This window comes from Monodelphis domestica, chromosome 2 (assembly GCF_027887165.1).
Source record: "Monodelphis domestica isolate mMonDom1 chromosome 2, mMonDom1.pri, whole genome shotgun sequence".
NCBI lineage: Eukaryota > Metazoa > Chordata > Mammalia > Didelphimorphia > Didelphidae > Monodelphis > Monodelphis domestica.
The window spans coordinates 204,208,541-204,223,887 of NC_077228.1; the positions used below are offsets into that span (position 1 = coordinate 204,208,541).

At 41.4% G+C, this 15,347-nt stretch overlaps 1 protein-coding gene across 13 annotated transcripts in view; it reads right to left on the minus strand.

Annotated features, from left to right (window-relative positions):
• Positions 1-564: 564 nt before the first annotated feature.
• The window catches only part of GJC1 (gap junction protein gamma 1), a 45,237-nt gene continuing 30,454 nt past the window's right edge, over positions 565-15,347 (minus strand). For all 13 annotated transcript variants that reach the window (XM_056816969.1, XM_056816977.1, XM_056816978.1 and 10 more), the window contains 2 exons: positions 8,584-8,659; positions 565-6,844 (listed from right to left, as the gene is read on the minus strand). In XM_056816969.1, the coding sequence (XP_056672947.1) occupies positions 5,634-6,824 (1,191 nt within the window). In that variant the 5' untranslated portion in view covers positions 6,825-6,844; positions 8,584-8,659 and the 3' untranslated portion in view covers positions 565-5,633. The remainder of the gene's footprint in view (positions 6,845-8,583; positions 8,660-15,347) is intronic.

Below are 15,347 nucleotides of genomic sequence, written 5' to 3' on the forward strand. Positions count from 1 at the left end.
TGGAGAAAACAAGGACAATGTGGCCTTTACAGATGTGGAAACTGGACCCCTCCTCCCCGTCCCTCCCCAGCACACCCCCCCTTCAACCTTTGACCCTGGAGAATGAGTCAGAACAGAACTGCAGGTTCTGAGCTGCACCATTCCAAAGTGGACACTCTGTGACCAACCATATGGTCCAGAAACCTCCCCGAGGCGGCCTTTCCAGAATTCACCACAGAGGTGTATGGGGGAGGGGGGTGAAAGGAGCCCTGCCAGGGAAGATCTGACCTCCTGACCCCTTCCCTCTACATTTACAGCTCTTCCTAAACGAAAAGGCCCCAAGAACAAGGACCCACCCTAGGGGCATGTGGGAGTGCAGAGCAGTCTCCTGGGGGATGCATTCCCACTGAGAACAACTTGCCCGGAGCAGTGGAGAAGAGAGTTCGTATCAAATGCTAGGACTACGACCATTAAGTTCTTGGCGGTATAACTTTATATATGGGGAAAATCTGAAACATGACATTTTCCGGCAGCTGGATTATGAATGGGTTTCAAGTTTTGGAAAAAGACTGCACAGACCACAAATGAATCTTCTAAACTGTATTTGGAACTGACAAAACATTCTTTCAAAAACGAAACCTTACTGGAGACAAGCCCTGGACACAGGGTCTGCCTCCGCCATAAAGCTTTACATTAACCACAGAGACAATAAAATCAGAAATGTGTGATCTTTGGTACTGGAATGGATAGTTCCCCGGCTATTCATGCACTTTCCAATTTTCGTACACTAAATAACATTAGGTCACTGGTTAACTTAATTGGGTTTTCTGTTTGAATTGCCCTAGGAAGTTGGAAATCCCAGCTAATTTGGTTCAATATTCATTTGCTAAACATAACTATAAATAATTAGTGCCTGAGGTAGAGACTTCCATGAAAGGCTGGTTACAGAAAACACGATTGAGCACAAGAGGGAAAAAAGATTTCCAATCTTCTAGGAAGCACACAAGCCTAGGCGGCCCACGGTCCTTTCTCAACCAAAACAAAGCAACCTCTTTCTGGGAAAACAACCCCTATTTGGATTTCGGTGGGGATTTGGTCTGGAGTTGAAAATAATTTTCTTTGGTTGCTTGAATTCCGTAACACTATATATATAGTTTTGCTCCTTTGAAGAGTGATTATTACCCATTAACATGGAATGTGCATGAATGAAACCCATTTAACATAACAGAGGAGAAAGAGCTATGTCTGGGCAGCAGCAAATTACATTTTAAGGTCTCCATGATGTACGGACGGAATGAATGACAAGCACACTTGGTTTGATGATTGCAAAATTTGATAGGACCAGTAAATTAATAGAGATTTCTGGCATGAATGAACTGGGATTGCCGAACTTTCAGCACTGTACAGTTTCCATTATATCCTTCTATCAGGGCTCTATTTCTTTTGGAAGGGGAAGAATTTTCTCATGGGATTACATGATTAGAAAAGGGTAAAATAAAAGACTGCCGAGTTCAAATCATATCCCACAGGAATCAGAATTCCATCAAAATAGAAAGTCTGCTTCCTGAAAGCTAAAGGTCATGGGTCATTTTAACTGAGTTTAAATGTAGCCACAAACTGTACATGGGACACCAAACAGGAGAAGGAAAGGTCCCTCCTGTGTTGAATGCCTCATACTCATCACTCATGGCTGCCAGGGGTCCTGAATCATGACGTTCAGGTAATTTCCTCTCACCGGGAAAATCATTAGGTGAACGAACATCTTATCAACAGTCCTTTCCAAGGGGAAGCCTCAAACACTTGGCTTTTATTAAAAATAAGCTGCCAACATCCCCACCCCCCTCCCCCAACTTGCTTATAAATTGCTGTCTTTCCAAAGGGGAGGCATCCCAAAGGAAGGCGGAGAGCAGAAAGGGGGGGCTCTCAGGTGGAGCATGCTTCTCAGAAAGCAGCGCTCGGCTTCATGAGGTTTCCCAGGCCTTTTCAAAAGCTGTCCAGTCCTATAAGCTGTGCTTATCATTAACCAATGCTTTCAACTGCTCATGTGTGTCTTACAGTTCAAAGCCAGACTGGGACGGATGACAAAATAATGGCAGTAACAATACTCGGTCCTGGTGTCACCTCAAGTTCTTTCTCCAGGAGCTCTGCTGAGACCAACCCTCACGACGTCCCTGTGAGGTGGACGAGAGACAGCTGCTCTGTCCCCGTTTTACAGAACAAGTCAAAACTTGTGCCCGAGGTGGCCACATGAAGAAACGAGAAAGGCAAGGCATGTCAGGCTGCAATGGGAGCCACAGATCCCAGGCTGGGGTCGTGGCTAACATCACACACACTCTTACCTCCTCCTTCTGACAGATTTAGGGCCAGTGCCCGGAGCAGGTGGAAGCAGATAAGTGAGACAGAGAATGCAAAAATAGTTTACTCAACACATCCAAAACTTTGGGGAAATGGAGTTACTGATCTCTTGCTCCAACTAAGAAACATCTTCGACAAGGTAAGAGTTTTTCATCAAAATGGCTTCCAAGATTTTGTGGCTGTAGACAAGAACAAAAACTGCAGAACCAGGTGAGACTCTTAAACCTTATTAAGGCAAAAACAAAATAAAAAGCATTCAATTCATGGGAAGTGTCTGATTTTTCTTGTGTTTGCCTTTTTCTTTCAAAACTCATCCAAAAAATGGCTTCTTAAATGTTTCTCTGATGAATCCCTTCTAAATGTTACATGTACGATGTCATCCAAACAGGGCAGACAGTGCCCTAGAATAATAAATGTAACCAGGCTTCAAAGACTCAAATCTTCCATTCCACCAGTCCTTCCGTTAAGGAAGCTCTCTTCGGAGGGGTTGAGCAGATTTTGCAAAAGGCCAGATTTCGTACTTCTCTGGCAATACTAAAAACTAATTGAAATGGCTTGTCTGAGCAATAGAGGCAAGTCTGGAATCCTTAACAGGCTAAGAAAAACTGCAACCAGGCTCCATGTTAAAATAAATAAATAAACTAAGCAAGAAGTGTCTTAATTCTATTTTTTGTGTGTATAATAACTGTTGCTGGTCCAATGTCTAGAAGGTTAAGCTGGACACAAGTCCTGTGATCTTGTAAATCTGAGTTAGTGGGGACTTTGCCCAGAACATACAGGTAGGAATGATTTGGACACTTCACACAAAGGCTGAAAAGAAAGTTTACTGTGAAGATAGGAACCAGTCATCAGGAAATTCATATCCTATAGATATAGATCATATAGAACTATACCTAGGAGTGTAGAGGTGGAGGGAGGACATGATGAGAAGTAGTTCTGTTTAAATAAAAAAAAAACAAATAAAAAAAACTGATTGCTGTTCCCATCTAAGAAGTTCAAGAGTCATCCACAAAGTCATTAGTGAGGAGATTCAAAAGAGAGAACAGTTCTCACAAAAACAGAGAAGAACCAGGGGCAGGATGGTGCTGCCAGCTTCAAATGTCTTTGCCGCGTTCCTGACAAGGGGCAGCCCTTTTTTCTCTGGACCATTATTTACCTCTGGCTAAGCCCTTCTCTAGGCTTTTCCCAAAATTCCTCCTCCTTTAAGAACTACTTGGAGCCCTACCATGCCTCAAGGTTTGTGACAGATGAATTAATTAGAGGCAATCCTTCCCTGGCTAGGCTTACGAGGCTCACATCTTGCAAATTTTCTTAAAATAAATGATGATAAATTTCCTTCTTAAGTTTCTGTGTCTAAGGAAACCGTGTGTTTGTTATTTATCCATGATGTAGCTATGGATTACATTTCCTGAATATTCTCCTTTTGTATTGCTTGCATTTATTTTTGGTTTAAGATACCAGGGGACCCAGACAACACTCTTTTTCACTAAGCAGGAAAAAATGCACTAAACATGAATGGTCAGAAGGAACTTCACATGTTATGATATGTTTTGGACTGCAACGGAAAGAAACAAAACCCCAAAAGATAGGGAGGGGTTTGTTTCTAGGATTTCAGTGAATAAATGCAACTGGCAGGTCTTGGAAACTAGATATAAGGAAATCAAGCTTTGGAGAATTTGTGGCCTCTAGCTAGGCCTCTAAGGTGAGGTCCAAATAGTCATCTCTGTGAAATGATCCACTAGAGAAAAGGTACCTTCATTTTCCTCTTATGGCTAGGCAATTTTAAAAAACAAACAAACAAACAAGAAAAAAAATTACATCCCCTCAGACAAACAATGTGAAAATACCACAAGGCCAAATGTTTTGACATGACCCAGTGCTAAGATCACCTCCCCCTCCACCCCCAACCAAAAAAAAAAAGGCAAATAAATTATCGGTACCTTGCAAACACAACTGCCTCCTCTTGCCAAAAACAGATTGCCACAGGTTGTAAACACAGAAAAGTCTTCCCGTTTGCATTTACTGCAATGCCATTTGTATGCCAAAATATGCAGAAAACCAGCCAGGATTGCTTTCCTGGGCAGAAATAAAGCCATTCTGGCATACCACTCTCCCTACTGGGCCAGTTAGAATCCCAGCATCTTGAACTACAGGCTCTCTAGTTTCTTTGCAGCCTGAGTAGCTCCAAGTATTATTCACAGAAGCAGGGATGTTTGTACACTTCCTGCTATGTAAAAAGGGAACTGTTCATCACAGGCTTGTGAGAGGCTGGCCAGGTACTAGGAGGGAGACATAAGGCAAGGAATAATTTCATCTCTTTTTTCACAGCCTATTTTCCAGGTGTGGCTTTGCTTTCTGACAGAGTAAGCGGCCAGTCCCAGGGGAGTCATGCTGTCCAGATGTAGGCATGCCTCCCTTGGTGCGATAGATGTAAAAAACAAACTGGGTGATTTAAAAAAGAAATTAGATTACATGCTATCTGCATTAGCCAAGCTTGCTAATAATTCTGTAGCAAATCTTTTCATAGAATTTAGCACTTCCCACCTCAACTTCTTTACTTCATTTTTTTGTAAATCAGGCTTTTCACCTAGTATGTTTGTTTCAAATGGGGCATGCTTGTATTAGAAACAGTTTTGAGCATCTGGATAAGACCAATCTGGGTTTGTTCTGTAGGGGAAGAGTGAGGGAACTTGGCCCATGCTACTGCAGGGTTTTCTTTTCAAATCTGCAAACTCAGGGCTCCTTCTTGGCCTCCCACTAGAACTGAAGTTCTCCCTACAGCACGAGGCACTTTTATTAAGAATCGCGTCTATTATAACTTTAAACACATGGCAAAAGTCTGCTCACCAAAGTAATAACACTAGCCAAATGCTAGGCGTTATCTATTACAGCTTTTTTTCCTTTAATATAAAAGTATAACTGCAGAGGTCAAATGTACAAATACAAAAGAAAATTAGCATACTAAAAACGTACCATAATACTGTACATAGAAAACTCTTCAACAAGAATGATTTAAATATATCTGTTCTTTTCCAGATCTGGAAGACACAAGGGTAAAGTTCTGCAACCGTGTTATTGCTGAGAACACGTGCCCGGGAACGCTTTGTTTTCCCTTCTCTCCCACTCCCCAGTCCCCCCCTCCCGGCCCCAAGTCCCCCTGAGCTCGGATCACCGGCCAACGCTAAACATCCCTGAAGATAACCAGAGCCAAATGTTTACTCAATGGAAGTCATTACTCAGTGAGCCGCTCACTGCTTACCATAAACGAGGAGAAGCCCGAGTTATAAGCCCGGCCAAGATTAAATCCAGACAGAATTCTTCCCATCCCCAGATTTGCTACTGGCACTGCTTTTGTTGGACCCAGCTTTGGACCCAGCTTTGGACTTTTTTTCCCGGGGGCCGTGGCGGTTGTTCTGGTGGTTGTAGGCCTGGATGGCCAGATCCAGGCGTTCCTGGGCCACTTTGATTTCCCGCTGCAGCATCTCGAGGTCTGCGGGAAGGTTCTCCTCATTGCTCCCGTATTGCTGCTCCTGAGCAATGTTGGCCTTGTTCTGCTTGTAGGCGATCTTTGCATTGGACAGTTCGGTGTACTGGATCTGATCTGGTTTGACCACAATGTTATAGCCAGGTGGAGCGGATGGAGTATTCCAAGTGAAAGGATAGTTATAAGCACCCGAATCTTCCAGTTCTCTCTTTTTGCTATTTAGTGAGTCACGGATAGTCCCAAACCCCAAATGGAGCATCTCCCAAATGTTGAGGATCAGACAGAGGCCCGTCACACCGTACATTATTAGCAGGAAGATGGTCTTTTCGGTGGGCCTAGAAATGAAGCAGTCTATTTCATGAGGGCAGGGGATTCTGCGGCACACATAAGATGGGCGGACCTGGAAGCCATAGAGAAGATACTGCCCCACCAGGAAGCCCACCTCAAACAAAGTCCTTGCTAGCAACTGTAGCACGTAGATTTTCATAAGGCCATCTTCCCGAATCCGCCGCCGACCATCGTGCTTGGGTTTAGGCTGACTCTGCTCCTTGTTCTCTTTCTCACTCTCCAACTCCATCTCCGGATACATCATGGGGTCCTCCTCGTGGTCCTCCTCGGTTTCTTCCAGGGCCCGGTGCTGCTTCCAGCGCATTGCGTAGGGCTTGCTTCTTGATGCCTTCTTGTCTGCCTCACCATGTTCCATCTTGGCAATCTTGTGGATGGCATAGCCAAGATACATCACCGAGGGGGTGGCCACAAGGATGATCTGGAATACCCAGAAGCGGACATGGGACAGTGGGGCAAAAGCGTCATAGCAGACATTCTCGCAGCCGGGCTGTTCTGTGTTGCATACAAATTTGCTCTGCTCGTCATAGTAGATAGACTCCCCACCCACAGCAGTGAGGACTATCCGGAAAACTATCAATATGGTGAGCCAAATCTTCCCCACAAATGTGGAATGGTTGTGGATCTCCTCTAGCAGTCGAGTCAGGAAGCTCCAACTCATGGTGACTGGACTGGCTTCTCCTGCACACAAAGAAGGAGACCTCAGCTGCAAAATCGTGGTTAAAAAACTCAACAAATTCATGTGTTACTGGAAAGCAGAGAAGAACTACTCTCATCCCCATTCAGGACCAGTTCATCTAAACTCAAGGCACACACAAATGACACTTTTCCCTTCGTCCTCACTGGCCAATCCAATTCAGTTCAACCATTAGGATGGTTTACATCGGAAACAAACCAGTCCTACATGGTTTCGATGGTTCTAGGTCTTACCTACTCTGGAAATTACTTTGGAGTAATTTCAAACTTAGTCAGGCTGGGCCTGAACTGATTTCCAATTCTTTGGTCTGCCCAGATCCCAAAGCACAATATTAGAGATAGTGTGAAACCAGTCTAGTCTCAGGAAAGAGAAGAATATAATGAATTCACATTTCAGGATTCTACTCAAATTTTGAATTCTATAGATATCTAGAACCTATGAGGATCTACTGAGAGCTTTTCAATACTTCAATACTCATTACTAGCTATAAGAAAGCTACTAGATGACAAAATCTTTGGCTATGCCATCCTATGAAACACAGATCTTTATTGTTCATTAAATATTGCAAACTTAACACCATCTCTTTAATACTTAAAACAAGGGTCTAATGGCAATGGTTACTACTATCAAATCCAGATACCAAGAAACTGGGTTCTTAAAAGAGGAAAACAGGGAGCTTAAAAAAAACAAACCCTTACTTTCTGTCTTAGTAATAACTCTAAGACAGAAGAACGTAGGCTAGACAGATGAGGTCTAGTGACCTGCCCAGAATCATACAGCTAGGAAATGTTTGAGGCCAAATTTGAACCTAGGTCCTTCCAGCTCCAAACCTGGCTCTCTATCCACTGTGCCATCTAGCTGGGCCAACAAGGAACTTTTAAAAAACAAGGCCTCCAAAAGAAGGGTCCATTAAAAATGAACAAACTATATGTCTTTTTAGGAAAAGTTGAAATGTGGGACCAGGGAACAAAGTGTTAAAAGGAAGCTAAGGAAATGGTACAGCTGGAAATCATTAACAACAATCAAGAGTTGAAATTTAAAGACAAAAAGAAACAAAGGGGAGACTAGCCCCCTTTTCCAACCCCCAGCTAGCCTACCTCATTGGACAGATTTTAGGAACCTGGTTTTATTTAAAAGACTGAAATGAGTAAGTTCAGCAACAAATTCTATGGCCCTTTTATAGAATAACAGAAGTTGAAAGCAGATGATTACATTAAAACTGTAGTTTTCTGTGGACATTAAGTTCAGTGAATGAGACAGTCCATTTGAAATGACTAGCTAAACAAGGTCAATATTTTAAAACAGAGAGGGTGGCTAGGTGGTTCAGTGGATAGAGAGCCAGGCCTACAGACAGAAGGTGCTGGGTTTAAATCAGATCTCAGCTACTTCCCAGCAGTGTGAGGCCCTGGGGGTAAGGATCTTAACCCCTGCTGCCTAGCCTTTACTACTTTTCTGCCTTGGAACCAATACACAGAATTGATTCTAAAGCGGAAGTTAGGGTTAGGGAGAGAGAGGTAGAGTGAGGGAGAGAGGGGAGAGGGAGAAGGGGAGAGGGGGAGAGGGGGAGAGGGGGAGAGGGGGAGAGGGAGAGAGGGAGAGAGAGAGAGAGGGAGGGAGAGAGAGAGAGGGAGGGAGAGAGAGAAAAGAATCTAGGTGAATGTATTTCTGTTCCTTCTGGTTTATTGATACTTTTTATCAAAGGAAACCTAAACATACACTTTACCTGTTAGCCAGAACTTCGGTTATGCAGAATATGCTTAAAGAATGGATGTTTATCTTGCAGTTCTTCCAGAATCCCACTGGAAGGAAAAAAAAGAAGACAAGACAGAGACTTAAGTATTTTCCCATAAATGACAATGAATTACTAAAAGGTCATATTAAAAAGGCACAAACAAACAAAGCTTTCTTAATACCCAAAGCATTGAAAACGAAGGGTCTGAATTAAAAATTTGAATGTCACATTTCTCTCTTTTTAAAAAACTATATGAGGCAGGACAAACAAAACAGCAGTGAAATATACACTTTTTTGAAATCATGATCTGTGAAAATATGACATGAAGACTTAACATTTATGAGAAAGAGATGATAAACTCTGTCATCCATAGGAAAATACCAAAGTAGAAGCAATCCCAGCCCATTTAAATCAGGTCACCAAAGGGACTACACGCATCTCCACATTTTTGGACAATTCTACTACTTGTCATAAACAAACATGCCATAATTATTTACCTAAGATGCCCCCTAATTCTTTCTCTATCACAGAAACACTTTCTATTTTCCTGCAGAAGGCAGCTGGCCTAGAAGTCTTCCTGCCACTGATTACCCTCCCTTCCCTGGCCACTGAGTCCTTCAGGGGTACAGGGTTTCTCTAGCCTCCTGGAGTGCTTCCCTGAAGTTCTCTTCCCCTCCAACAGAGAGGGCTTGGGCTACTTCCATCCTCTCCAGGCCCTCAAAATTACTCCCCCCCCCGCCCCTGGCTCCCAGGTCAGTAGGGGGTGGGGGCCCCCTCATGTCACTTGTACCCAATAATATTTCTGAGTCTGTACCTTCTCATATCCTTCCATCAATGGATGTTTGTTAAGTGCTGGCTTTTTTTCCAGGCACTATAGAGAAACCACTATGGTCTAAAGCAGGGGCTCTGAACTTGGGGCCACAAACTTGGGTTTTTTTTCCATTTCTATACTGTGGGGGGGTTTTGCCATTTAATATTTTTATTTTTCCAATTACTATAACTTTCAATAGTCAGTTTCCTTGTGGTACTAAGTATTTTGTTTTATGTATTTGAACACATTATTATATTCTGAGAAATTGTCCAAAACCTCTAATTGTCCTAGAGCTTAAGTGGGGCTGGAGGTCAGATGAGACAGTCAGGCAGAAACAGAGAAGGTCATTAAGGATCTGACATGATCCATCTCCGAGCCCAGGAAGCCAAGAAAGCACAGGTACCAAGGGGGAATGGCAGCTCGAAAGCTCAAGATCAGGTTCAGAAATGGAAGGTGAAAGCTTTAGCCAAGGACTCTGACCTGGACCAGGAAGTCCAGGCTCTTTATAACTTGAAGTTATCAAGTGAATTTGTATCAAAGGCCCTGGGTCACTCATTTAACTTTTCCAGGCCTTCATTTCTCATCTGACCCACAGGATCTCGAAGGCCCTCCCTCCCAGCTGAATCATTCTATGACTGACTACTTGAGATCTGAGTGAAGGATGTAGTCATAGAAACTCACTGTAAAACTGAGAAATAAAAAAACTTCTAAATGACTTCCAAAAGCCAATAAAGAGGTTAACACAGAAAAAAAAATTTCCACAGTTCTGACCTCTACATAAGAAGTTTTGGCATCTACAAATCGGGATGTATCTGACTGTCAATGCTTCCATATATAGGAGCCCCAGGATTATTTCATTGAAAAATACAAGAGGCCAGGGCTCTATTCTTGGCCCTGCCCTAACTAGTGGGATACTGGGCAAATCACTTCTACCCTTGGGGCATAAGGTTCTTCATCTACAAATAAAATTAAGGAGCTAGAGGACAGTTTCTAAGGCCACTTCTTGCTCCAAAGATCTATGACTTTACATATGGCTTAATAAAGAGAATGAAAAGGGATTAAGTCCCTCCAATATCTTGGGGGAGTTAGATGCCCTTTTAAACTGCAATACTGGAATACTACAATCAAGTAAACTGTGATGGGAGCAAGAATTTCCATCATATCCCCAACTCTATCGATAGGATCAATCCAAGTTGCAAATGCAGGCATAGCCATTTTAACTATTTAAATGTGATAGCAAATCTATAACAAAGTCTTCTAAAATACGGACACCTATATACAGAGTCACCTAAGTCACCAAATTCCAGCGCTGGCAAAACCTTTCTTTTCTTTCTTTTTTAAAACCTTTACTTTCTGTCTTAGTAACAACTCTAAGACAGAAGGGCAAGGGTTAGGCCAATGGAGTTAAGTGACCTGTTCAGGGTCACACAGCTAAGAAATGTCCAGGTCCTCCTGACTCCAGGCCTGGCACTCCATCCACTGAACCACCTAGCTGCTCCTAAACCTTTTCTCAATAATAACAACAACAACAACAAATTTCTATTAATTCTAATTAACCATCAAACAACAACCCACCAAACATTTATTTAGCACTTACTACATATTGGGCACTATGCTAAGTGCTGGGGATACAAAGTCAAAAAGTCCCTGCTCTCAATTATATCAACTGGGGGGAGATAACAAATACATATACAGGTATATACATGGCATAGTCAAAGCAGGCACCTGGTAACCCAGAAGGTATGAGAAAGTAGTTGGGGTGAGACAGACTGGGAAGGGTCTCCTAAAGAAAGCACTTGAATTGGGGCTTTTCCTCCCATTTTATTTATTCTAAACTTAAAACATTAGGAAACAGAAAAGTAGGGCTGTCACTATGGATCTTTTATGTAGCACTTGCTTTTCTTTTTAATTAACATAATTGAATCAAAATGTACATTTTTTTAAACCCTTACCTTCTACTTAGTATCAGTTCTAAGACAACAGCAAGAGCTAAGCAAATGGAGTTAAGTGCCTTGACCAGGTCCCACAGCCAGGAAGAGTCTGGGACCAGACTTGACCCCAGGTCCTTCTGACTCTAGGCCTGGTGCTCTATCCACTGAACCACCTAGCTGCCCTAACACATGTACAGTTCAAAGTTGTTCCACTTGTCTGATTCCTTTTTTTTCATATTAAAAAATTTATTTTGGAAGAACCCTATCCCTAACTCTCTTCCCTTTGACATACACCCCCACCCCAGTTTAAAAAGACATATAAACCCGTTAACAAATATCTATTCTCAGACAAACAAATGTCCACTTTCAACATGTCTAAAAATATATGCCTCTGTCAGAGGTGAGAAGAACGCTTCATCAGTGAGCCTCTGGGAGACTTGTTGGGTTTTGCATGGATCAGAGTTGAAATGCATAAAAGAGGCCAAGCACTCTCAGAAGTGAAGGGGAGAAGGGAAAGCATTCCAGGTGTGAGGGTTAGGAAGTGCCACAGCATGGAGAAGGGGGATGAGGTTAGGCCAGAACAACTGGAATGAAGTATGCCTGGAGGAACTTGTAAGAAGACTGGAAGGATAAGTGATGGACAGGTGTGGAAAGCTTTATATCACTAACAGGAGTATCTCCTGGATCTAGGGGTTATAGGGAAACACTGGAGTTTGAGCTGGAGGTGACACGGTGAGACCTGAACTATGGGAAGATCATTTTGGTGGCCATTAGAGTAAAGAGAAGAGGACAGATGTGGGAGACATAAGAAATAGAAATAATATTTGACAACTGATTGGACACATAGGACAGTGAGAATTCAGGGATGATCAGAGGTTGCCAACTGGGATGATTCGAAGGATGGTGATGCCCTCAACTGTAACAGAGATGTTCAGGAGATGGCTGAAGTAACGGGAACGAGTTTTATTTTAGACATGATGAATCTGAGTTGCCTGTGGAACACAGTTGGAAATGTACAAAAGATAATTGGTGATTCGGGACTGGAGCTCTGGAGAGAGACTAGGGATGGCTATATAAGATCCAAGAGTCATTTACACTGACATAACTGAACCCATGGAAGCTGATGAAATCACCAAGAAAGAATATAAAGCCAGCAAAAAAACACTTCTGGACAGAGCCTGGGAGAAGGGAGGGCCTCACCATTAGTGTGTGTGTGATCTGGATATTGTTCCAGTAAAGGAGACTGAAAAAGACAGATAGGAAGAGCACCAAGAGAGCAAGTATCACAAAAACTCATAGGTGAGAGTGTCCAGGAAAGGAGATTGGTCAATAATGTCAAATTATTGCAGAGAGGTCACACCACATTTGTATTCCATAACTTTCCTACAGAAAAAAGGATGTGTGATATGAATTCTATTGCCTTTTAGTGTTGTCATCATTTATATTATTGTAATCATATATATTATTTTTCTGATTCTGCTTTCTTTCTTCTGTACCAGTTCTTCCAACTCTTCCTCAATTTTCTGAATTTCTTACCCCATATATCTAAATACCACAATTGTTCAGGCATTTGCCAATCAATACATATACTTTCCCCCATATTTTTGCTACTACAGAAATGTTTTTATGCATACCTAAGCATAAGATTTTTCTGTCACCAACTTGTATGTATGCTCAACTATGAGGTAACTGGATGAAAGAGCATGAACAGTAACTTTTCTCACATAATTCCAAATTGTTCTCCAGAATGGTTAGATCAATTTATAGCTTGTTTTATTTTAGCCTCTCCAATACTATATATTTTGCCATGCCCTTACAAATTGTAGAGAAGGTGTACTGTTGGAAGAAGATTATATATCAGTGTAAATTCCCAACATATTTTGGATGTGACACTTATCAGAGAAAAGATTTTTTTTTGTGTGTGTGGCTCAAATCACTGCTTTTCTTCTGGTTGCACCGATTTTGTTTGTGTAAGATTCCATAGTCTAACATTGAAACTGTCTTTTGGAATAACTTCCATCTTTTGCTTGTTGTATGAATTCTTCCTCTAACTATAGTTGTACTAGGTAGCTCTACATTTCAAAACTTCCTTGAGAGCATTTCCTCCTTCTCTCAACCTTTAGTGCAATCTCTGGTAAGTTGCTGGTCTTACTTCTGGCCAAAATCAACTCCTTTATCTGCATCCTTGATCCTCCCCCCTCCAGGCTCTTACAAAAGATCACACTCACTCTCATCTTTTACTTCCTCCTGTCTACTCGATTCCTCCCTGCTGCCTACAAACATCCTCAGATCTCCCCAGACCCCAACCTTGAAAAACTTTCACTTGATCCCAACATTCCACAAAGCTATCTCCTTATATGCCTCTTCCCTTTCCCAAGGGAACTCCTCAGAAAAGTTATCTATAAATATCATTAATACTGAAAATTCTGTCAAACATACATAGCTAAGTGTATAAGAAATCAGTCATTATGAAGAAGTTGGATAAATGATTATTCAAGATTAGGAGAACAATATAGTTAATAATAGTATTAAAAACAAACAAAAGCATCCAAAAGCCATGTGATTATCTTAAGAGTTGCAAAAAAAGCTCCTGATACAGTACAAAACTCATTTATGCTAAGAACTAAAACAAAGAAGAGGAATAGAAGTTTTCTGGTTTTTAAAAAATCCTCACCTTCTGTCTTAGAAACAATGTGGTGTATTGGTTCCAAGGCAGAAGAAAGGTAAGGGCTGGGTAATGGGAGTTAAGTGACTTGGCTAGGGTCATACAGCTAGGAAATGTCTGAGGCCAGATTTTAACCTAGCACCTCCCATCTCTAAGCCTGGATTTCCATCCACTGAGCCACCTAGCTAGCACTCTCTCTCTTTTTGTTAATCATAAAAGTAAGTATCTAAAAAAAACAAAAGCAAGCATCATATACAATAGGTACACACAAGAAACAGAAAGATGTACTCTTTTCCCAATATTATTTGATACTGTTCTAAAAATATTAGCAGTATCAATAAGGCAACAGAAATCAAAGATATGTAAATATAGGGAAAGAGGATATAAAACTATCCTTCTTTGATGACATGATGATTTAACTTAGAAAATCCTAGAGAACAGATGAAGAAACTAATTGAAACAAATGAGAGCTTCAGATAAATTGCAGACCACAAAATAAACCTACAAAAATCCACATTTCTATTTAATGATAAAATCCAAGATGGAATAGGGAAAAAAATTACATTTAAAATAACTACAAAATGCATAAAATGTTTGAGCATCAACCTACCAAAGTACACACTTACTTTAATAGGTTCAATTGCAAAGTCTTCCTTCAAGAAATAAAGACCAACTTAAAAGAGAGAAAAAGTACTCATAGATGGTCCTTGCCAATAATAAAAATGACTAAAGTTATGGTTTTAATGGTAGACTAATCAAATTAAAGAGATACTTTACAGAACTAGGAAGAAAATAAAATCCATTTGGAGGAGGAAAAGATGTAGAATATTTAGGGAAATAATAGGGAAAGATAGGAATGAAGGGGGAATAGCACTCCCAGATTCCAAACTACATTTTTTTTAAACCCTCACCTTCCTTCTTGGAGTCAATACTGTGTATTGGCTCCAAGGCAGAAGAGTGGTAAGGGCTAGGCAATGGGGGTCAAGTGACTTGCCCAGGGTCACACAGCTGGGAAGTGTCTGAGGTTACATTTGAACCTAGGACCTCCTATCTCTAGGCCTGGCTCTCAATTCACTGAGCTACCCAGCTGCCCCCCCCCCCCCCAACTTCATTTTAAAATCACTGTCATCAAAATCATTTGGCATTAGTTAAAAAACAGAGAAATAGATCAATGAAACAGACAGACAGGGGAGAATAAAAAATAATGAAACCAAATAACCCAATGCTTCACAAGTAATAAATTACTTAAGAAAAGAATTTCCTGTTTGCAAACAGTTTGGCTGAAATTAGGCTTAGACCATCAACTTACGCTATATTTAAAAATAAATTTTAAATGGATACAAATCAT